The sequence below is a fragment of the Nanorana parkeri genome, unplaced genomic scaffold (genome assembly GCF_000935625.1).
Source record: "Nanorana parkeri isolate BGI_ZX_2015 unplaced genomic scaffold, ASM93562v1 scaffold626, whole genome shotgun sequence".
Lineage (NCBI taxonomy): Eukaryota > Metazoa > Chordata > Amphibia > Anura > Dicroglossidae > Nanorana > Nanorana parkeri.
The window spans coordinates 837,010-861,853 of record NW_017306894.1 but is presented as its reverse complement, the minus strand read 5'-3'; the positions used below and the strand labels follow the sequence as shown (position 1 = coordinate 861,853).

Here is a 24,844-nt window from a genome sequence, read left to right as displayed (position 1 = left end):
ATCACAGACCACCAATAAAGAGTTAACTTCAACATTGACCACCAATGTAAGGGGTCACTTCAACATTGACCACCAATATAAGGGGTCACTTCAACACTGCCTGTCAATGTAAGGGTTAACTTTAACACTGACCACAAATGTAAAGGTTAACTTCAGCACTGGCCACCAATGTAAGGGGTCACTTCAACATTGATCACCAATATAAGAGGTCATGTCAACATTGACCACCAATGTAAGAGGTCACTTCAACATTTATCACCAATGTAAGAGGTCATATCAACATTGACCGCCAATGTAAGGGGTCACATCAACATTGACCACCAATAAAGAGTTAACTTCAACATTGACCACCAATATAAGGGTCCACTTCAACACTGGCCACCAATAAAGAGTTAACTTCAATATTGACCACAAATATAAGGGTCCACTTCAACACTGGCCACCAATGTAAGGGTCTACTTCAACACTGGCCACCAATGTAAGGGGTCACTTCAACACTGCCTGTCAATGTAAGGGTTAACTTTAACACTGACCACAAATGTAAAGGTTAACTTCAGCACTGACCACCAATGTAAGGGGTCACTTCAACATTTATCACCAATGTAAGAGCTCACATCAACATTGACCGCCAATGTAAGGGGTCACATCAACCATCACACATCAGCGCTGTCACCTTGTTGATGGACTTTTTAGTTTTAAATGGACTTTAAGTAATGTAAACAGTTTTAGCAACTGTATTTTCTTTAGAAAAATGATTTAAATGAAGCTGACTGCTGTAGGCACCCCCGGCAGTGTTATATGGTTTGGCCCAACCTCTGTAGCTGTCACTTTTGCTGGCCAGCTTGGTCTGCATGTAAATATAAATAAATGCCTGTAAACTAAAGGAATTCATATTTTGAATATTATCATTACCAGAATACACATGTTTTGACTATAGTGGATTATTAAGAAGTATCATTTTCCAAAATGAAAATGATAAATTAAAAACAACGTTTTGACCACTCAGCACCCAGAACTGCCGTTCACACAACTGCAGCACCGCGTACTCACCAACGAGAATGGAGATCAGCACTCCTGTCACCCTCTGCTCTTTAACCTCAGAGATCCGCGGCCTCTCTCCTGGCGCCGTTTTACTCATCAGGGTCAAGGCATTGACATGAGTGACGGAGCGCACCGTGGTCGCCGTCAGCCAAGGCAGTCCGAAAAGGGCGCAGATTCCGCCAAAGGAGCCGATGAGGAGCAAATCCAAGTGAAAACCGCTGCCTTTCTGTAGGCACCTTTCCTTCCGACTGACAATCAGGCTGGCAACAGAATCAAGAACACGAACAAACATCATAATTATTATAATTAGTGGTAGCAGAAGTAGAAGTGGTGGCAGGGCCAGCCTTTGGGGTGTTCGAGCTGTGCGGCCGCACAGGGCGCCATGGCAACAAGGGCAGCAGGCGGCCGACACAGCGCGTCCTCGGGGCGGCTTCTCTCCTCCTCACCACTGGCCATCCGACATGACAGTGCTCCTTCCTCACATTTACATCACTTCCTGTTCATTCATGAATTTCTCAATGGGGAGAAGCACTCACTACAGAGGCTCCTCCCCATTCAGAAACTGCTGATAGTAAAATATTTTACTATCAGCAGTTTCTGAATAAAAGTAAATAAATAAATAATAAAAAATAGTAAAAAATTATATATTAAAAAAAAGTGAAAATTACCCCCCCACACACACACGTATTATCAGACAACTGCAAAGACTAAAAATTCATTTCAGATAAAATGAACGAAACTAAAAACGTTTTCATTCGTTTCATCAAACAAAACACATTTTTATGCTATTTTGGATTCAGCCATTGGCGTGTTCTGGAGGCAGGGCGCATGACACCATATAACACCGCACGTGTTATATCTAGGTATACACCAAGATTGCGGCGCCTATATCGGTGTGTGATGTTACCTGACGCCACGCATGCATGGCGTCATGTGACATCATGCTCCCCACCTCCAAGATAGTGGCACGCATTCGCAGAACGCGCCGGTGGCCAACATGGCCGCCGCACATTCTCAAACAAATTATTATGTGCCCGAATACATTTTTCGTATATTCTGGCAAATAGTAATTCATTAATTTACCATGTACTCTTGGTTTTGTGTTCTGTTTTTTATTTTTACTTTTCTAGATGCACTTACTTGAAGAAAGGGTCGGCATGACAAACTGACACTTTATTTTTATAAACACTATTTTAGTTTGACATTTATTGTTTGCCACTTGTTTGCCTTCTGTTGTTTTATTTGATAAGAATACTTATATTGTGCCTACAAGTTTAATACCTTTGAATAAAAGTTTTATTTTTATCATACTTTTTAATATGTTTTTTTAGGGCTTAACAAAATTGGAATCTTTAAATGGTGCGGATATTGGGGGAAATGGGTGTGGCCACTGAGGGGTGTGGTCACTGAGGGGGGATGTAGAGCTTTCTCGCACAGGGTGCCTAAAGGCCTAAGGCCAGCCCTGAGTGGTGGGTCCGAAATTCATAGAACATTTTTAGCTTGTGTGGAACCAATACCATTGTTATTTTAGTTATTATCAGCAGCAGTAGTATTGGGTGCAGTACTAATAGTAACACCATTATTAGGTCATATGTAGCATGCTGTAATACAGATCTGAGCTGCAGTATTATGATCAATGTAGAAGGAAGGTGCTGGTAGTCACCAAAACAGATGCAACTGAGCAAAACCGCAGTAAAAGAATGGAAAGTCACCAGCAATCCACTGAAGTATCTCACATATTTAATAATAAAATGCCACGCAAGTCAAATACAGCCAACATTTCAGGTCTCGCAGTGTCCCTTCCTCAAGGGCACATAGTGGTCACTGTGTTGTCTTAAGAAGGAACCCTGCAATGCCCAGAAACTTCGGCTATATCTGAGGCTTGTTGAATAAAAAAAGCTTTCATTGCTTTGAGTATCGTCCTACTCACGTAGTGATTTGAGTCTCCATGAACATGAGAATGAACACCAGAAGAGCTGGGATAGCCGAAGCAAACATCATCCAGAGAGGAAACGGACTGGATGTCCCCATGGGGTGAATAAACCACCCACGTTTCCCAGGAGAGGTGACGGACAGGCCTGAAGGAACATTCAACTTCTAGAACAAGAAAAAGGAAAGGAGTTTTCTGCTTTACAGTTCAAAAGAAGAGATGCAAACACAGTGGTGTCATCCACATCAACCAATCAGGATTTAACTTCAATTCTCTAAATTGTAATAATCTAAATCTGGTCGTCTGCTTTAGGTGACAACTCCCCATTGCTTTGCTACAATTTTCATAAATAGATCCCAACTGAATGCTGCTGTAATTAGGCCAAAGTCAATTTTAACTGCCCCTTATGCAGAGCACAGCTCATGGAAACCTCAAATTTCAGCCCTTCCTATAAATCACAGGAGGATAAATTCTAAAAATAAATCGTTTTTTCATTTTCTTGGCTATAGAAATGAAGATTCATGTTAAAGGTTTATGAGAACATACCTGCGTGTAGGTGTCAGTTATTGCGTAATCAATTAGGACCATAACTAGAATAGATATCGGAATCCCAAAATCTCCAATCACTCGTCGGGCCTGGACAAAGAAAGAAAGAGAGAGAGTGTGTGTGTGAGAGAAAGAGAGAGAGAGTGCCATCTAACAGGTAAGACATTAAGAGGACCTGTATGCTGAGCAGTCACTGCCCCTCCATCTCACCTTTCCTCCCAGGAACCGGCTGTTCTTGAATTTGCGCAAGAAAAAGGCAATGAGGAAAGTTCCTGACATCAGGATAAGGGAGAGTAAAGCAGTGTTGGGCTGCATCCGGGGGCCCAGGGCGGCTGATGCTCGACCTCCAGAACCACCGGAAGGGTACGACCTGAGCAATGGGTGGTCTGCAAACACCTAGGGCAACAAAAGTCAACTCTCAGCATGAACATTTCCTGACCTTTTTCAGCAGAAATGTGTGTGGACAATATCAAATGTTCCCCCATATTCATTAAGATGTGATACCGCTAACTGCTACAGGAAGTAGGCTAGGGTTGCTAGGGATTCAGCCGGACAGTCCGGGTTTTGAATGTTGCATCCGGGTTTCATGGCAGCTGAAACCCGGACAGAAGATGTCAGGCAGACAGGGGTGACCAAGATTAAGATAGGGGCTACTGGCCCCCCACGGAAAATAGTCTTCACTGTGATATTTACATAAGAACGGGTGGCGCTATTTGCATACACATAAGCAGTGACTCATTCTCCCCAAAAAATTTCCTTGCATCGCTAGAGTATTCGGGTATCAATGGAAGAAAAGGTGGCAACCCTAAAGTAGGCTGCTGTGTCTACAATGAAAGCAATAACAACTTGTCATTTCAAGAGAGTTATATTCCAATAATAGTATTTATTCTGTGGTCACAGTTACTTCTTAGGAATGTGACATACATGGCAAATTTGTATGTCTACCCCATCAGGGTTTTTTAAAACCTAACTTTTATTTTTAATTCAATAAAAAGAATAAAGTTTCTTGTGCCTCATTGTGTGTTTAATTATATATAGTTCCTCGTATCAATTTAGAAAGCGACACCATTTAGCTGCATATTAAGGTTCCCTTTTCACTTTTTTCTTTTACAGTTCCTCTGATATTTTTAGATCTCCTCATTAATGTTCTCTTTTTCCCTTCTCTTTTCCAGTTCCTCTTATACTTTTTCAATTGCATTTAGATCTATACTAGTCTTTTCCATCCAAGTTCTTTTTTCATTATTCCTCATTCTCCTCTCCTTGGTATCTCTTTCTATTACATTTTCAGCCATTATGATAATGTGTGTCGTGTGTTGGTTGCCCCACTGTCACATTTGAGCAACATTTAACCCATGATGAAGCTGTGTAAAGTGGCGAGATATGTTGGGTTGGGTTAAAGGGGAAATGTATTAGCTGGAAAGAGAGTCAAAGGAGAGGAGAATGAGGAATAATGAATGAAGCGCTTGGATAGAAAAGAATAGTAAATAATCTAGAGAGATTGAAAAAATATAAGAGGAACTGGAAAAGAAAAGGGAAAAAGTTCTGACCCTTATCCACTCCTTAAAAAGGTGCAGTCTGGGTTCTCGTTTCTTGGCTCATGTGGTACCAGTAAACTCAAGAGGAAGTCTGGATAAATCTTCTGAAAAACCTGACAATTATAACCTAAAAACAGAGCGCAAACATCGGGGCATTTTGACAAGTACTTGTCAAAATGCCCTGTTTTTTCCGCCCTCACCTGCAGCGCCGTAAGGCGCACGCCTTACTTGCCTTGCGCTAGCGCCGGGCCTGTTCAGAAGTCACCTGAAGTTTGGCAATTGCTGCTTGTCAACTGCTGGAGCTCAAACACTGCACATAACAGGGTTATTCACAAAAGGGTGAAGGGTTTGGAGAAGTCAGGAGAAGGGAACAATCTCGGACAACATAGCTGATTTAGAAAAATTCTCCAATTCAGCTCACTGTCCAGTCCAGCTATGTTGTCCGAGATTGTTCCCTTCTCCTGCATTCTCCAAACTCTTCACCCTTTTGTGAATAAACCCTTTAGAAGTTTGGAGACAGGGAGGCTGATTTACTAAAGGAGTTAATGGGTATCTACGTTCCAAAACTAAAAAGAAATCTGTATTTCTATACTGAATTTTCATAAGTTGTATCCCACTCCAGATAACTAGACATGTGAATTTTGTTTCGTTCTGAATGGATATTCGTATGAATTTCATTAAATTTGGACATTTGGATGCATCAGAATTTCTGAATTCAAATGTGTCCGAATGTGAATCAATCTGAATGTTCCTTTAATGAAAATTCGGATCTGTCCGAATTTAGTTCAAAATGAAACTAAATCGGACATGTGACTGTTCTTTGAGCAATCAGGGTTTTTTTTTGCTGTTGGAGGTTGCATTACAGGCACGATCATGTGACTTCCTGTTGTGGATCCTTCCACAAACAAAAATTTGGACGGATATGAAATCTGAATAACGACTCAAAACGATCCGAAACTAAACACTTTTTTTGTGTGGGGGTTTCATGTCTACTAATAACCACTCCTAAAAACCACAGAAACTCAACATCTGAGCAATGTAATATTACCATTGCTTGTTGGAAGAAATGCATGATGGGATATGTAGTCTTGAAAAATTAAGATTGCCTCACAAGCAGCAGAGAAAGAGATGCAAAGCACACTGGGAATCCAGGAAGTTGTTGGAAGTGATGGGCAGATAAACGGAGCACTCACTACATAAAAGGGATTTTTTTCATTTTGATTGCATTATCTTTACAACTCCTTTAAGAATATTCACTTACTCAGAAAAATCTCCAGCACATAACTGGATACCTGAAGTGAATTTTAATAATTTTGTGAGAGAATATTCTCAACTGCTTTTGTAACTCAGCCTCAGAGTATGAGGTCAGGCAGATACAAGCAGATACTCAGGCAGACATTTTTTCACTTGATACAAAATTACATCTATTCCAGAAGGAAAGAATTCTGAATGCTTACTCTATACAGCTTGTAGAAGGTCTCGTTGATGAAGATGAGGGAAATGAGGAAGGCAAAGATCTCCTGGGTGAACGGTGAGATGTAACGCACCAAGAAGCTCCCCTCGGCGGCCACCATAACTAGGACAAACAAGACCAGCCAGAAGCCTATCCAAACCCTGCCGGTCAGGTACTCAATGTCCTGCACCTGGCAGAACTGGTACAGAGAGAACACAAGTTAGACATCTAGATGGAGGGCTGGAGGTTTGCCCCAACTTCTAAGAATATACAACACATATAATATTAATTCCAATGAAACTTTCTATACAAAGAATACGGCGTCTCCATCAGAAATATTTACACAGATACACATCTAACAAGATCTTCAAACAGCCAAGGTTACCAACACTGTTCTAACTTGTATGTTTCAATGTTCCAATGACACAGCAAGTTAAATATTTTAAACTTCTGATATAGGTACGAAGGAAGGTCCAAATGTTTAAATAATTTAGAGGGTTATTCACTATGGAGCCGAAGGATCCAGCCGTAGCTTCGGCTGATCCTTCGGCTCACTTCGGCCGCCTGAGCCCTTCGGTTCAGTCGAACCAAAGGGCTACTGTACAGGTTGTTCACAATAGCCCGTACAGCAGCCGAAGGCAGTCGAGCCAAACGCATATGCTTTGGCTCGGCTAAGCCGTAGTGACAAGCGAAGTGTGGAGAAAGGTCCGCCGAAGGGCCTTTTTGCATGCAAATGACAGCTGGGCGCAGCCATCCTTAATCTCAAGGCTCGCTCTGCCCAGTTGTAATGACAGATCAACGTCCCCAAATGACCAGGGGTTGCTGATCTGTCATTAAACAACTGGGCAGAGCCGCCCGTGACGTCATGGCCAGCTCCGCCCGGTTGTTATTTATTGGCCAGGACATGCTAGGAAACTCTGGCAGGTGCCGGCCAATAGGAAACAGTTGGGCGAAGCTAGCAGTGATGTCATTGCTAGCACCACCCAATTGCTTTTATTTTGCCGCTATCTGTCAGATTTCACATTATGCGGCGGGAGTTCGTCACGTGCGGTCGGGTTGGCATGCGTCGTGGTATTTTTTTTTCTTTAAAATATTTTTTTTTATGTTGGATCAGCTAAGTCTAACTCCTTCTGCACTTAAACTATCTGAAGGCAGCCAATGTACGGCTGATTTTAGCCGATGTATGGCTGAAATCAGCCATACAAGGCTGAAGTGAATAGCCGAACGGCGTTCAGCTCACTTTACTTTGGCTCCGGTATTCACTCGGCTGCCATCAGTCAGCCGAGTGTATTCGGTGTATTTGCCACACTTTCGAACAGGACAATATGGTGTTCAAAGTGAAGCAAGGAATGGAGGAAGAAACAATAGAGAGCAGCTCTTCACCGGGAATTTTCTAGGGCTTTCAAGAATGACATTTAGCAAAATTTGAGGTCTTTGTCACTTGCTTGACTCTTTAAAATGGGACCTGAAACCAGGCAACGAAGCAAAGTTGAGTCAGAAAGGTGAGCCACCACCAGCCATAGACTAACAAAAAAAACAGCTGTCAGAGAAATATTGTGGAATCTACAACCTTAATTTAGCTTGATGTCAATGACATGGAGACATCTTGGATAAACTTATTTGACTGCAAAGGTCACCAAACCTTTGGACCTTCTCTCGTACCCTAGCTCTTCTATCACTCTGCCTCCCAAAATGATAAAACAAGGTTCCATCCTTGAGATTGTAAAAAAAAATATTTGCTACATTTATACCATTAAACACATTATTGGCATTAATTGAGGAGCATGTTTCATCACACCTTAAAAAACGCCTCTTCGAAGACAAGAAGTGGGCCGGAAAATCCGATGATGAGCAGAGGCTGAGCAGCGAGGAGAGAGAAGAGGACACCCAGCACCGAGGTAGAGACTATCAACTCCGACACCCCCATCAGTCCTTGTGTCTTCTCCCCTATGAATGCCAAGAAAGGTTATGATCTCATTGATATCTGCTGTAAAAGACAGTAAGGAGGTCTAACTACAATGACAAAGTATTCCTCCTGAGGTCCCGCTTGTGACGTAAGCAGCTGTTCTTGTCTGTACAATGATATGGAGTCACTGGGTGGCTGCAGTGATGTTATGACATTGGCCACGATAGTACAATAGAAGCACCAGAGCTAAACCCAATCAATAAAAAAATCATAAAAACTTGAACATGTTAATGGTAGTTCAGAAGTCATTCTTCCTTGTTCATGCACTTCCTCTTATGGAAATTTGTGTCATACACAACACCTGTGTTGCACAATAGTAAAAAAAAAACATGCTAGTACATCTCATAAAATGTGTACATATAGAAAATCCTGTGTTGAATCTCACAAGTGATGTATAACTCCCTCTTAATCTACATAACCATGTGTGAAGTCCATTACTTCTGGATACATGATCGTAATGCTCGCATAGATCCGCCCACCTGATGCATTTCGTCACTATTGACTTCCTCTGAGGCGACGGTCTGCTGCGATCATAGAGACAGGAGCTCCAGTGGACACAATCCATACGCAATTGCCTTATTTTAATTGTAAGTGCATTTTAATCGTTTTAAATAAATTTATTCTGACATACTACACTATGGGAAGCCTTTTTTTTTCTCTCTCTGAGCACAAGAGAAGGTGGAAGATGGAGGAATAGTTTTACACGATTTTGGAAAGATAAGCCAGAGTTGGGAGGAATCTACCCCAATTTATTGTCGGATTAAAAACAAAGGAGAGGATTTGTTTCTATATATATCAGCAAAGCGCTAATTGTTCATCTGAAATATGGTGAGCAATAGGAGTCGGTGAGTGCGGCCAGATCTTATCTTTGAGCACGGTGGAGACTGGAGAGCACTGATTCACTAATTGTTTTTGCATTCACGGACGTTGGTGTTGACTATAAAAGCAGGAAGATATATCCTCACATAGAAGGACTTTATTGTATCCAGAAGTAATGAACTTCACACATGGTTATGTAGATTAAGAGGGAGTTATACATCACTTGTGAGATTCAACACAGGATTTTCTATATGTACACATTTTATGAGATGTACTAGCACGGTTTGTTTTTTTGGGGGTTTTTTTTTTGTTTTGTTTTTTACTATCATCAGCACAGGCATTGTGCAACACAGGTGTTGTGTATGACACAAATTTGCATATTCCTTTGTTACAATTTCACATTTTATACTATTTTTTTCACATTTTAGGAATATAATTTTCGAGTTTGAAGCGCAGTGCTATTTTCTTTTTTCCTATTTTGGGTGTACTCACCAATTAAGCACAGCTGCTCTTAGAGTGTTATTTGATTCCTAGCGCAGTTTCTTTCTATCTAAAGGTGGACCTACACTCTACAACCATCGCAAGACTTTAGTCTTGCGATGGTTGTACAGGGATTAAAAAAACGTACGATCTGCCTATCTTGGACAGGCAGATCGCACTCTCGATCATCGCAAGCCCGCCCCCCTGAGGGGCGGGCTTCCGATGACCGCAATGCTGAACGGGCAGTGTGCGCGTGCGCACACCGGCCCGCTCGGCATTTGTCTTCCGAGCACCGTTCTAACCAGCCGAGAATCGTACGATTCCCGGCTGGTTTTCGAACATGCTGGTTCGACAGAAGACGTGCGACCGTACAGTAGAAACGGTCGCACGTCTCCGTTCACACTGCTCGATTATCGTACGAAAAACCGATCGCATACGATTATCGTACGATAATCGTGCAGTGTATGGGCACCTTTACACTTCCTCTTATGGGCTGACAACGGTCTCCCAATTGTGCCCTTGTGTTGTCACATGTCACATGCGCCCCTGGTGAAGACTTCAAGCGGCCATGCTGACACACATTAGATAGGTATGGTCCATTGTTATCACTATCAGAAAGCCAGTCCAGGGCAATGTTGTGCAGCTGACGATGGAGCGAGTGCATGTAGACAGGAAGTGGTAAAAATAGGCTGGAGCACAGAGATGGAAAAAATAATAATAAAAAAGATTAAAATGTTATTTTGTGAAAAAATGATTTATGATACAATGTGCTTTAGCATACTAAGGGGCTCATGTATAAACCTTTTGCTCAGCATAAAGCTGGGTGAATGCCATTTGTATGGCATTACCACCACTGGATGGGGCTGATGAGCGTAGGAAGGAAGGTTTATACATGAGCCCTTTAATGTGATCCAGTTAGTGTTTTGCTCTGTTTTACATATGCATGCTGGTGGTCATGGAGCTGGTCATGGACATTAGAGAATGGTTGGATATGTAAGCAGGATTTGACCTCTTTTTGGTGCCAACATAAGCATGATGGCTGCATGGCATTTCTCAGGGTGGGTTTCTTGGTGGTGGTAAGTGCAGGCCATACCTGCATAAGGTGTGGTAAAATGGCCAATTCTAGTCTTCCTGAAATCCTTGTGACAGCGCAGGAGCACAATTGGGAGACAGGGACAGAGCGTTGTCACCCTATAACAGGAAGTGCCTCAACAGGGACCTCCATGGTCAGGATCACCAGGTTTTTATATGAAAGCTGCAGATTTAAAATGACTTTGAAATGTGATTAATACAATAAAGCTTCTATGAAATATTTATGATTGGGTCTACATATACTTTAACAGAGACACAGGCAGTATCTAAAACCATACGGAGGTTCTAGCCTTCCCCCTCCATCACTCTATATCCAAAGAGAAGTATTTTGGGTGGAGTTGGGTGTTAAATCAAGCATTCTGGGTACATCCATGCAGCATGTATCTTCAGGTCTCGTGTATGTACCTAGAAGACCTCCAAAGGTAATGGCCGGAGACAGAGCAGCAAAGTAGATAAAGAGCGCCGCCGCCAGACACTGGCTGTTGAGACCGTCCTTGATGTCGCTCCAGTACTTCACATACCGCCGCCGGATATCATGCACCAGGCCCCCAAACAAAAACCCTGAGCGTTCCAGAGGGTCTAATTCACTTTCCTGATCATCGTCATCCTCTTCTGGCTTCATCACATTTGCCTCCTTGTCTGCAAAAAAAGACAACACCATAAATGAAGTGTCTTGATGATGAAACTCAGCCAACTACTACATTCAGTGGCGTAACAATCACCATAGCGACCCAGGCGGCCGCTATGGGGCCCGGGCACAAGGGGGGGGCCCGGTCAGGACATCCCTCGGATGCCGTGTGGGCCGCCTGGGTCGCTATGGCATCTAAGGGTGCTGGCTGTCACTGACGCAGCTCAGCAGCGGCTGTGAAGATCACTGTCAACCTGTCAGTGATGCGTGCAGCGGCCGCGGCGCGTTTCCCCTCACAGCCGCTGCGGAGCTGTGTCAGTAACAGCCAGCAGCTGCGGCAGAAGAGGCCGGTTACACCGGCGTTCGCAGTGAAGGAGGCGGGGCCCGCTTAAGAGCAACCCCGCCTCCTCTTACATCACTGGCCAATGACCTAAGAGCAGGCGGGGCCCGTCGATAGAAGAGGAGGCGGGGCACGGGGAAGGAAGAGGAGGCAGGGCCCGGCGACCACAGAGGCGGATCTGGACTTGATGGACTAATGTCTTTATTCAACCTCAAATACTATGTAACTATGTAACTATGTAACTAGTTACGCCCCTGACTACATTGTAATCTTGCTGTCATGGGTAACACAGACAGTCCTTCTTTCCAGCAATTATACAGAATATAGATGAAGGGCTAGCCATGTACTATGTGTAATCATGTGTAAGGTGCCATTTTGAAAAATACTGGAGGATATGTTTGACTGGTAAACTGAACTCTAAATAAAAATTGCCAAACACACAGAAGGGCTGACCTTTTACTTTGGGAGTGGTGTTCTCCCGTGCGGAGCGTCGCTGATCGCGTTCCCTTCTCTTCCTCAGTAAGTCTTTCTGGAAGGTGGCAATAGTGCGCAGCAGATCCTTCCCCTGAACCTCGCATGGAGGGAGCACCATACTACAATCCAGAAACTCATTAATGGAATTCAGGAGGTCTTGACGTTCTGCTGCCATGTATGCAGCTTCATGGAAGACCTGGAAGAAGGAGGAAGAACCGTCATCATTATTATTGCAGAATTAATGCTTCATAGAGGTTATGACAACCCATGATGACGTTGATGGGATTATATATTAGATGGACCAGCCTTTCTCAACCAGGATGCCTTCTGGCTTCTTCAAGGGTGCCTCAAATTTTGTGTACAGTGTCTTGCATCTCCATGGTGCAAGCGTCTGATATGAAAGGGGGCTTTGATGTGAAGGGAGGCTCCTAGTGTGAGGCGAGGGACTTGACGGGGGGTGTGAAAGGGGGGGGGGCCTCAACGTAAAGGAGTAACCCATGACCCCATCACATTCCTGACTACTTAGTCCAAAACAACTGGTGGGTGCTGCGGTGACCAAGGATGGCGCCGTTGTAATCACAAAGTAAAGATGGGGCACGGGCACTCCAAATACTGAATAATGCGTCTTTTAGTGACGTAAATGCAGCATATCACATAGATGCAGCTTTTCTGGGTCACGCAGAATCCCCTTCTTCAAGCAAGACATGGCATGATCCTGCGTGACCCCAAAAGGTTGCATTTATGTGATATGCTGCATTTAGGTCAATAAAAGACGCACTATTCACTATTTGGGGTGCCCGTGCCCCATCTTTACTTTCTTAATGTAGAGGGGCACTATGATGTGAAATGAAGGACGCTGATGTAAAGGGGGGATCCTAATGTGAGATGGGGGCTTGATGGAAGATGTGAAAGGTGGGGGCCCTCAATGTTAAAGTGGACTCTGATGTGAAATGGGGGACTCCAATGTGAAAGGGCAGGGCTCTGATATGAAGGGGGACTCTGATGCAAAGGGGCAACCCAATTTTTGGTTTTTTTTTGCATTGATCCTTCCTTAAAATCTCTATCAAAGCCCTATCTAGGATAAGAGATGTTTGGGAGCCAACACGTCGGGTTTTTTTACATTTACGTTCTAAACAATTTAGACTGGGTACCTCAAGATTTTGCATATTTTTTAAAACCATAATGCACTGGGAGACATTGCCACCTCCCTTGCAAGGTAGCCCTCCCAATATTGGAGGGCGTGTGTCCTGATATGGTGGGGGGGGGGGGGGGGGGTTGGTCTCTGACTGCCCAAATAGCTAGCAATCAGAATTAAAGCGCACTTTCCTAACTGACCATAGTCACTGACATGGTGGCGTCTCCGTGCCCCCTGTTTTATAGTAAGAGAGCTGGCGTATCAAAAAAAAATAACCTTATTGGCCCATTATAAACTAGCTGGCCATAGCTCAAAGGCCATGAAGTGCATTATGGATTTAAAAAAAATCTCCCAGGTGGATCTAGACATAAATCTGCTGTAACCACACATCTCAAACCCACAGGTTTTCCCTCAACCCATGGCAGTAGCCTGCCTGAACCTCATGCCTACTTAACACCCAAAAGCATATTTTGGGTTAATCAGCTTCCACACAACATTGACCCTAGTGGGTGTGTTTGTCTCCTGATTGTGTTAGAGATGTTAGACTGCAGAAAGTATGGAGTTTAAACGATAACTATTCTTGGCTAACTTAAAGTGAATTTCCACTTTTGCAGTCAATTCTGAGAAACCCCGACCCTCCATATGTTTGTTACGTTTTCCTATTCATACAACATACCTAAAAAAAACCTGACAAGTCTCCTAATCCCTCTCCACTCTATCCACAACTATTAAAAAAGTTTTGGCTTTAGTTGCACTTTAAGGCTTTATACAAGCAGCAGGCAACCTCGGCGCTCCAGCTGAGGTGAAACTACTAATTCCATTATGCCTCTGCTTCTGTAAGGCATGGCTGCGGCCGTTAGAGTTTTGCAATGCCTCACGGGACTTGTAGTTCCACAACAGCTGGAGTGCTAAGGTAGCCGACCCCTGATTTATACAACTGGGGAAATGAATAAAGCCTGAAGAAGGGATCTAAGGAATCCCAACAGCTTGCATCTTTAATTACTGAATTGAGCCAGGTAAAGGGTATGACTTAAAACTCCAAACCTTCTTCATAAATGGATGATTACCACGGCACAAGATTCTACTACTGCTGCAATATTACACTGTATTTCCCTATGACCTATGCAAAAGGTTATGTGTTCACTAGTTGTCTGTGCAGGTTCTCATTCATCCAGGTCATAGTATATCTGTAAAAAATAAGTCAAGGCAACTGAACTTGCTGTATTTGTTCACTAGACCTCGCCACTGAATTTGTTGGCGATATATAAATTAACAAAATGATCCACGAGCTCAGGGAAACCGACGCGAGGAGCTTTTTCTGGAACCCCATCACAATATGGTAACCATTACCGAGCTCATTCCCACAGTACTATATCTGTCACCGGAGCCTTATAATCACCTAATAATTACTAAATATTTCCTGTGCTGGTAAAATAACTGTAATTAAACCAATTAAATGGAAGAAAATAAATGCCAGACGGGAGCGATGATCACATGGTGTCACTGCGCTCTTATAATAGGCATTATGTTACAGATCTCCTATAATCCTCCTGGTATCTCAGGACCTGATCCCCCCCATTTAGTCCCATTCACCTTCTGCCATCCAGTCAGTCCGGTAATAATATAAAATTACATTTATTGTAAGAAGTCTGTGTGATCACTTAATGCAGAAGGAGTCATTCCAATGTTCTGGCTGATGATTTGTAGCTCTCTAAAGCTCCCTCTGCATTCAGTAAAATAATATTATAGTCAGTGAGAGAGATCATTATATTGAAGGGAAGTATTCTTTCTGATACCGATCATCACAGTGAAGTTATTCAGCTCAGTAACTATATCATTTGTAGGATATTTCAGAAGTGTAACAGAAAATAGGGAAATGACTGTAAAAAGAAGCGTTAAAGGGAAATGCAATTGAAGTTTTTAGCTATGAAATTGGTCAGCTAGATGTAAATAATCTTACTATTGTGTGCAGGCCAGATTTCCCACAAGGCCAACCAAGGCCCGGCTGGGGCGTGGAATTCCTATCTCCCGATGCACGGGACATGCAGTTCCGGGTGCCGGGCAGGTAGTTAATTTCTACATCTAGCCCTGCTTTGGGAAAGCAGAGCTAAATATACAGAGGGAAGCCGCTGCTTGTTTTGTACAAGTGATCTCGGTGATCCTTGCAGGTCTGCAATTTGGGTTGGGGGGGCGCATTGAGAAGCCTGGCCTTGGGGCAGCAGAGAGAGTAAATCCGGCCCTGATTGTGTGTAATTATGCAAACACCCTAATTAGTTTGTAACTATGTATGTACACAGGAGACAGATATATTTGGTCATTATGTATGCAAGTTCTGATTCCTTCGAAGTGTTGGGCAATGGGGTAACTGTGCTGTGCTGATCCCCTTAACTCATTGCAAGTACACATATAACCTTAAAGGAGAACTACCCAGTGGCGTCACTAGGGGGTGCGGCCCGCACCGGGTGACACCATTGGAGGGGGTCAATTATAGAAGTCACCATTGTAATGTGCAAAAAGAATAAACACTTTTATTGATGCGTCACATGCATCATAGAGCCAACGTTCGGCACCGATACAGATATTAGTATTGGTATCGGTGCATCTCTAACTAAGAACCTTCAATTTTGCCTCCATTCGTGCAGAACGCATGTTCGCAGAGATTCACAGTGAGAATGGCTCTACGAATTGTTCATAAATAGACATAAATAGACATAAATAGGTGACAGAGTAGTACCTATGGATGAAAATGCATGTACTATAAATACAAAACAGCATATCTCATATAGCTTACAAAGTAGGTCAATGCAAACTCAGCACACTGGAAGAATATGGATGGGCATTCCAGCTGCAGTGGAGCAGCCATTCTCAATCAAGGTTCCTCCCAAGGTCAGGAGGGTTTCCTTCATATCTATTCATATGCACAACCACTTCCATGTTTGTTTACAGAACTGTGGCTTAAATGGAGGATGGACAAAAATGTTTATGGGTTTTTGGGTCTACACACATGATAATATACATAACCAGAGCAGGAAGAGCTGACCTTGTCTGACATGAGGGTGGAGATGGAGCGTCCGATCTCATGGTAATCCATGTTAGATTGGGTGGGACCGAGCAAGACAAAGAGGAATCGGACAGGAATGGGAACCTCCAGGACTGACTCCAGCAGGACAGCCTCATTGAGGCGCACGAAGGCCGTGGCGGGGCTAGCCAGGAACTCCACGCAACCTGCAGTTTAAAGTAGACAATATTAAACTTTCATAAACCTGGACTGTATCTATGATCACCAATACAAGGATCCATTCAGTCGCCAAAGAGCTGCCTCATTCATGACTGTGGTTGGCCAGAATTACTTTTAGACACTAAGGCGGAACTTTTTTTAAATGAACCCCTTAAAGCCCAGTTCCAGGCTCGCCTCCCTGCCCCTTTCTAGTCCACACCCCCCTTGGAGCACAACCGGAACCCTTTAACAAAAATCCATATACACATCTGTACTGTCTGTAGTTAATAAAACTTATTTCTTTCTCTTTGCAGACAGTATTTAACTTCCTTGTCGCACTCCTTACCGAATGTGCCGTGTAATGGGGGGGTGTTCATAGTGACGGTGGATGGCGCCACCAAAATCAGCAAACGTGTCACCAGCACACCAAAATACTTTCAGGATCACAAGATGTTCATTGATTGCCATATAAACAAGCGCTTCAGGCTTCATCAGGTCAATGCCTGATGAAGGAACCCTGTTCGGCCCTGAAAGCGCTTATTTATATGACAAAAATCTTCAATAAAAGAACATTTTGTGATCCTGAAAGGATTTCGGTGTGCTGGTGACATCTATACACGTCTTTCTCTTTGCAAACTCAAGTGCACAAAGAAAAAAAATACCATGACGGCTGCAGCCTGCAAGGTTTGTTTAGTAATAAACCTCCAGTGATGATCATGTGAAAGCTGCAACGGTGGTCACATCATGCTGCGGTACATTGAGCTACATAAGATCGCTAAAAAGGCCTACTAATCAGACTGTTGTAGTGGGAAAAAGTCTGAGCTTAAAGTGTATGTCAGGGCAAAATAAAAAGATATCTCTACAATACATGCACATTTCTCCCTGTATTATCCTTTTAAAGACCCTGAGAGTACGGAAAAATACCTGTTGATCTCCCAGAAATGCACTGAACTAACAACACATTTTTGTGGACTGAATGGTGTGAGCCCTGCCTAGTTGTCTTTTGCTAAACTACTGAACTCTTCTCACTGCCCTCTTCTATAGAACAAGGGTCTAATTGTTCTGTAGTCCAAGATAAGAACTGGGAGAGGTAATTAGACTCCTTGAGATAACACAAGAAGCGTGCACAGGAGAGCTCTGAATCATTGAGTTAATCAACAGGTATTTATTTGCATTTATCAAATAGACATAATAAAACACTCTCAATGGTATAATTCGCAGCAAATAAGAGAAGTTCATTGTTAGATTTGACATGCACTTTAATGTTTTATGTTAAAGACACAGGTAGAGAAGGCAGAAAAGAATGTAAAAGTGATTTTAGTTTTTAGTGCTAAAATTATATAAAAATTCAGAACAAAGTTTATTATAATTTGTATTTTCTTTCTTCTTATTATGTACATTTTACTTCTATTGACCTTTGTTTAGAACATCGCTCTTTTTTTATTTCTATATATATATTCATATATTCTTCTTATATATATATACTGTATATAAGTTGCGGAAAAAATTTGGTTCTGTTCAGTTATTTTGGTAGTCAGGATTTGGATCCGAAATTCAATTCAGTTCGGGTTTCAGATTCGGAAGAAATCTGAATTGTCGTTAGTTTCGGATGAGTTTACGAATATTCGTTGCGAATACCACAGAAAAAAACATATACAAATATTAATACTAAAGCTGAATCTCCTAGACACGAATGGCATTCAAATTTCCGAACTGCATTCGGGAGCTCCAGAAAGCAATACGGGTTCTGAAGCCATATTAAAGCTGAGGCTTCCAGACCCGTATGGCATTTGAGAGCTCTCGAATGCTATTCGGAAATCCGGACTCCATTTGGGTCTTGGAGCATCAGTTTTAGTATAATGTATATGTAAGTAGTATTCTATAATACGAATGAATATTCGTAGCGGCAACATTGTGACCCATATATACATAAAACTAAACCTGAGGATCCCAGACCCGAATGGCATTCGGGAGCTCCCAAATGAAATTCGAAAATTCAGATTCAGACCCATTCAGATGCATTAAATCGAAAAACACATCTGATTGGCCAGAAAAGTCACATGTCCGATTCAATTTCGTTTTTTGAACGAAATTCAGACGGGATCCGAGATTCGTAACCGCAAATTCGGATTCGGATGCATTCGGATGCATTGGGATTTGGAAATTTGGATGTCCAAATTTCAGAAAATGCGCGCAAATTTTGATTCGGAACGAAACGAATGGCACATCGTCTATTTCTATGTAACGGAGAGAATCATGTGATCTACTCACCCACAAGCACGACAGTAGCCTCTGCATTCTCCGGGATCTTCTCCATCAGCTTCCAATGCTTTAGACGATGACCTTCTGGACCGTTTAGTGTTTTCTATATCAGGGCACGACAGCAAAGAACAAGATGACAGTCTAATGCAGGGGTAGTCAAACTCCGGCCCTCCAGCTGCGGTGGGACTACAAATCCCATGAGGCATTGCAAGATTCTCACAGCCACAGACATGACTCCCAGAGAGAGATGCATCATGGGATTTGTAGTTTCACCACAGCTGGAGGTTCAGAGTTTGGCTACCCCTAGTTTAATGGAAAACCAATCCAACTCTCATATCTGTTTTCCTACACATTTTCAAACATTGCTAATCTGGTCCCATTTAAGAGAGGCTCGCATGTGATGCAGTCCCCAATGTCTCGCTCCACCAAAACAATTGGACAGGTCAAAGATGAGAGCAAGGCGCTGGATACAGTTTTCTAGGAGGTTGGTGAGGTGCCTATGTTTCTGTCCGATGGCCCAGGATTGGCAGCTACCCACAAACACGGGGTTCCGCTGCAAAGTCTATTGATGACAACCACTGACTAACCATTTCTTTTTTAATTGGATACACAAACCCAGGCTCCTGAGTTAGAGTTCTTTTGAGCGTGTTCAGGGAATTTCTTAAACCCCAGTAAAGAGGGATTGTTGAGCCCCAAAACTCATCGGCTATTTCTTGTCAACTTTTTGATAATTTTGGAATCAACAGTACTGTTTTGGACTCTTAAAGCATGGTTTTGTCGCTCCCTAGTGCTTGACTACAAACAGCTCAAAAGAACTTTGACTGCTATTTGCGGACTACCACCAGATAAATCAGCCCCGGAATCATCTGTACTTCCCCCCATCTAAACAGGAACACTCATGCAGACCAAGCATTCCTGTTTAGGGCTATAGCTGAGCCAACTCATAGTAAAACGTTATTCAGCATTGTACTACTGGAGTGGATATCAGCTTTGTGGGCACTAGAAGAGGGCGATTAGATGCTAATGGGGCAGCTGAAGACCAAAACCCCTAGACAACTAGTGATGACCCGGATTATTCTGGCGGCTCCTTCGGAGGTGAGTGCTACAATAGGTTATATTATTAAGCATTTTGGAGATCCTGCTTCATAACACCCAATTGTAATTTCAAATGATTTGGGAATTTTGAATCCAACTTTGGACTTGTAACCTTTGGTGTGGCCCGCTTTCTCTTCCAAAACTTCTTTGTATTTATATGAGGCGCCCAGGGCCATATTAACATAGGGGCTACTGGAGTGCTAGCTCCAGGCCCACCACTGAAAATAGGCCCACCCAGCCCAGATCATTTTGGTATGTCCAATGGCAATCTGGGCTGGCCAGGCTGAACACAATCAAGCAAAGGCACCAGCGTGTCTATGATCAGCGTGGAGGCCCCAGGAGTGAGCAGCCGCCTCTGCTGCTTCCTGTCCGGCCAACCGACGGCACCAGGCCCATGATGCTCTTAATCCGGCCCTGGAGGCGCCTTCTGAAGGCCACTTTGTGTAGGAGAGTTGCCTATCCAAAGTCACTGTACTCTACTCAATATATTCTATTCTGCACCACAAGTTCTTATATGAATTTGGGATCCATCACCTTCCATGAACACCATCCTAAATCAGATTGGTTGTATTATGGACAACTCTTCAGACACCTGGAAAAATCTGGATGACGGTTCTCAATCTGCTGTCGTCCCTCACCTGCTTGTTGTCTGGGTCAGTGTGGGCATTGTTGGCGTTGTTCTCTTCCTGAGGACTATTGGTTGGTGCATTGTTTCCTAGTCCAGATGTGGTGCTAATCCTAGCATGATGGGAGTCTCTTCCATCATTGGGGTGGCTGGCAAAGAGTGAAAATATGTTAAGAATATCAAAAGAATTCAGCAAATCATTCTTTCCATAAAAGGGATGATCTCCTTTCCTGCCGTCTTTATCCTTTGCCTCATGATTTTTTTCCACTCTATCTCCTCCAACAAACAGCACAACAAATATCTCTTCAACTAAAATATTGTCCTTATTGGCCAGAGATACATACCAATATGCAATGAAGCACTTAGAAGTCAACGACCATTCAGCCTAATTTAGCCCATTCATGCTATTTAAGATAATGATGGATAGTACATAATACCTGTGCTTCAGCAGGAGAGAGCGCAGGACATTGGAGCGATCTATGGCTCTGATCTGATCTGAAACGACCATTGTGTCCACAATCATCTGAGCTATTCCCAGCATAGTAGTCTGATCCAAGTCTAGAAGAATGGCTCCTGTAAGACAAAATATATTTATTTTTTGGGATTGTAGCTATATTTGAAAGCCATCAGCTCATAGTAGACCTAGCATCAGATATACAGTATATTTTCAAGTGCAGCATGCTAAGTGATGTGTCATTGTATCACTTCCAGGTTTTTATTACCGCTCTCAGAGATCACAGCTCTATCCCAGACAATGCCTTCATCTTCTTTTCTCTCCAGAAAGTCGATTTATCATCCAGGGTCAGCACCCAATTCCTGGACTGAGATGCCAGCGCAGAGATCATATAAATCCTGGTGTCTGTGCAGGTCTTGCCTGTATTTACAAATGTCTGACAGGGATCAGACCCTGCTGCAGCCTCTCACGTTGTGACTTGCTACAAAGTTACAATGTTGCAGCCTGACCACTCTGGGAGGGGAGACTGAAGAAAATGCTTCCTCCTGCCTGCAGCAGACTAATCACTGGGGGAGAGCAGAATGAGGAAATGCTTCCTCCTGCCTGCAGCAGACTAATCACTGGGGGAGAGCAGAATGAGGAAATGCTTCCTCCTGCCTGCAGCAGACTGATGACATCACCTCAGCCTAGGCAAGGTCGTTGACTGGTGCTTAATGATGGATTTTTGTTGATGGCATTTTTCTAAAAAAACTATACCATTGCTGTATATTATGACATGTGAGCAATGCATTCATGCAACCTTGAAAAATTTATAACTATATAACTATATAACTTTATATAATATAGGTCCAACTGCCCCCTCGCCCTTCCCATGCAATGTATACCCTCTACTACAGACTTTGGATCACTGAATGAACTTCTAAAGGCCATGGGCTACACCTACAGTGCTTCATTGAGTAGAGAGAAGTGGGAAGGATGTTTTGACCACATATACACTGTGAGTGGGCAAATTCTGATTTATTGCAGCTTACCAGCCCTTAAGCTGGCCATACACCTTACAATTATCCGCAGATTTTCTGTGGTCAGATCAAAAATGTGCAACAGATTCCTCCATCTACACTTAACTGTGTGGATGCCAGGGCCGGCCTTAGGCCTTTAGGCGCCCTGTGCGAGAAAGCTTTACAGCGCCCCTCAGTGGCCACACCCTTTAGTGGCCACACCCCCGTAACCACACCCATTTCCCCTAATATCCGCACCATTTAAAGACTCCTATTTTGTTAAGCCGCAAAGAAACATATAAAAAAGTATGATAAAAATAAAACTTTTATTCAAAGGTATTAAACTTGTAGGCGCAATAGAAGTATTCTTATCAAATAAAACAACAGAAGGTAAACAATAAATGTCAAACTACAATAGAGTCTATAAAAATAAAGTGTCAGGATGTCATGCAGACCCTTTTTTCAAGTAAGTGCATCTAGAAAAGTAAAAATAAAAAACAGAACACAGACCCCGGGCTACATGTAAATTAATGAATTACTATATGTCCGAATATACGAGAAATGTATTCAGGCACATAATAATAATTTGTTTGAGAATGTGCGGCGGCCATGTTGGCCACCAGCGTGTTCTGTGAATGCGTGCCACCATCATAGAGGCGGGCAGCATGACGTTATATGACGCCATGCATGTGTGGCGTCACGTGACCTCACACGCCGATATTGGCCCACCATCTAATGGGGAGGAGCCTCTGTAGTGAGCGCTTCTCCCCATTGAGGAAATCTTGAATGAACAGACCGTGATGTAAATCACAGCCTGTTCATTCATAACTGGGGACACATAGCACTTTGTGTCCCCAGTTATTTACAAACACTGGAGTGATCAGACGATCGCTCCGGTGTTTGTCCTTCTCACACGGAGGATCGGTAAATATCAATGATATTTACCGATCCCCCGCCCTGCCACGCACAGAGCCGCGGTCATCCTGAAACTGACAGGATGACAGCGGCTCCGATCTCCTCCATGTGCGGCCGCACGGCTCGCACACCCCTAAGGCCGGCCATAGGATGGAGTAATCTCCACCTGGGCCAATCTGGTGCACTTTTTCCATGTGACCACAGAAAATCTGCAGATAATTGTAAGGTGTATGGGCACCTTAAGATGTGGTGGCTGTATTAGTTTCCTTCATTCAGTCTTATTGTTGATTGTTAGGGTTTACATTACAATACATACAGTATACTTTAAAGCTGAACATGTACATCCTTTAGAAAAGTGTTGTGAGGATGTTTGCAGGTTTGGAATAATTTATAACAGTAAAACATTTGTTAATTTAATGTTAATTCAATATGAAGAACTAAAAAGCTATTTTTTTAAGATCAGAGACACAGTCTGAATGCAAACGCCTTCTGCTTTACCCAGGTGTCCACAGTGCTCCTGCCTACTGATCTGTAAAACCCACCATGTGCAATTGTCTTCCTGAGTTCCAGCAAGCTACGGAAGGACAGAGAAGCAACATGAGGTTTTCCCCATCGAGATGTCTCTTGTTCAACATCCTCCTCAAATTTTATCCAGCGAGCCATCTCCTTCCATTGCATTTCCTGCACCCCATCAGTGACCAGCTCATTCAGCTCAACAAACACCTGAAAGAACGAAAGGAAGATAGCAAAGTAGGTGTGAGCAGAGGTGGCAGGAGTCTTCCAAAGGGATGGAATCACCGTAACCGAAATGGACAACTACACACACACTTGTTATTACAGCTTTGAAGAGTTTTGAAAAATTTGTGCAAGAAGCCGTGCGGCACCAGGCAGGCCACACAGTGAAGCTTAGGGGACAGCAATATTGTAGGTACCTATGTCCTATATTCAAAGTCCTGGGGGAGGAAAGAAGTGGAGAAAATTTTTTTCTAAACCTTCAGGTGGCCTTTCCTAGCTTGAGTCACCAAATACCGGTAGTATCTTATATGGTATCTTATGCTTGCAAAAAGGCAAATGAAGACTTCTTATGTGTATGTGATCAGTGCAGCACAAACTCTTGGCGCTATATAAATCCTGTATAATAATAATGGAAGACCATCAGTAACCTTTTTTCTGCAAGTCTGGGCTTTTCATTAGACATGTGCGATTCGTTTCGTTCCGAATCGAAATTCGGACGAATTTTCGTAAATTCGGACATTCGGATGTATCCGAATTCCGAATTACAGACATAACGAATGCAAACGAATCCGAATTTCCATTTCCGAAATTCGGTAGCGTTCGCACGAACGTTCGTTTCGTTTTCTGTTCTTATTCGTTTCTTATTCGTTTCGTTCGTTGGAGCAAAGTGACATTAGAGGAGAAAAATATTTTTTCCCCCTCAAATGTCACTTTTGCTGCAAACGAACGAAATGAATAAGAAACGAATAAGAAGCGAATAAGAACAGAAAACGAAACGAACGTTCGTACTAACGCTACCGAATTTCGTCCGAATCCGAATTCCGAATCCGAATTGACTTTCACACCCGAATCCTGAAAAAATAAATAACACAAATCCAAATTTAAAACGAAACGAATTTTTTGGCAGTGCACATGTCTACTTTTCATGTGTATGCACCTTCGTAATGATGGTGCATACACATGATGCTTCCACTATTGTTCCAATACATATGTTCCACTATTGGTGCTCTCGTAGATAAGAGCAGGACTGACTGTACCCTGCAGTGCATGTCAATATACAGTATATATATATATAGAGAGAGTCACGCATATGGACAAAGTATG

General features: G+C 42.9%; 1 protein-coding gene across 1 annotated transcript in view; it reads right to left on the bottom strand.

Annotated features, from left to right (window-relative positions):
* The window catches only part of SLC4A3 (solute carrier family 4 member 3), a 32,817-nt gene that overhangs the window by 4,649 nt on the left and 3,324 nt on the right, over positions 1–24,844 (bottom strand). Inside the window, exons 3-15 of the mRNA XM_018563037.1 lie at positions 23,548–23,728; positions 21,076–21,211; positions 20,652–20,787; positions 18,928–19,021; positions 16,480–16,664; positions 12,270–12,500; positions 11,268–11,493; positions 8,304–8,452; positions 6,510–6,704; positions 3,728–3,913; positions 3,518–3,607; positions 2,972–3,138; positions 1,051–1,301 (exon numbers count right to left, since the gene is read on the bottom strand). Coding sequence (XP_018418539.1) covers positions 1,051–1,301; positions 2,972–3,138; positions 3,518–3,607; positions 3,728–3,913; positions 6,510–6,704; positions 8,304–8,452; positions 11,268–11,493; positions 12,270–12,500; positions 16,480–16,664; positions 18,928–19,021; positions 20,652–20,787; positions 21,076–21,211; positions 23,548–23,728 — 2,227 coding nt within the window. The remainder of the gene's footprint in view (positions 1–1,050; positions 1,302–2,971; positions 3,139–3,517; positions 3,608–3,727; positions 3,914–6,509; positions 6,705–8,303; positions 8,453–11,267; positions 11,494–12,269; positions 12,501–16,479; positions 16,665–18,927; positions 19,022–20,651; positions 20,788–21,075; positions 21,212–23,547; positions 23,729–24,844) is intronic.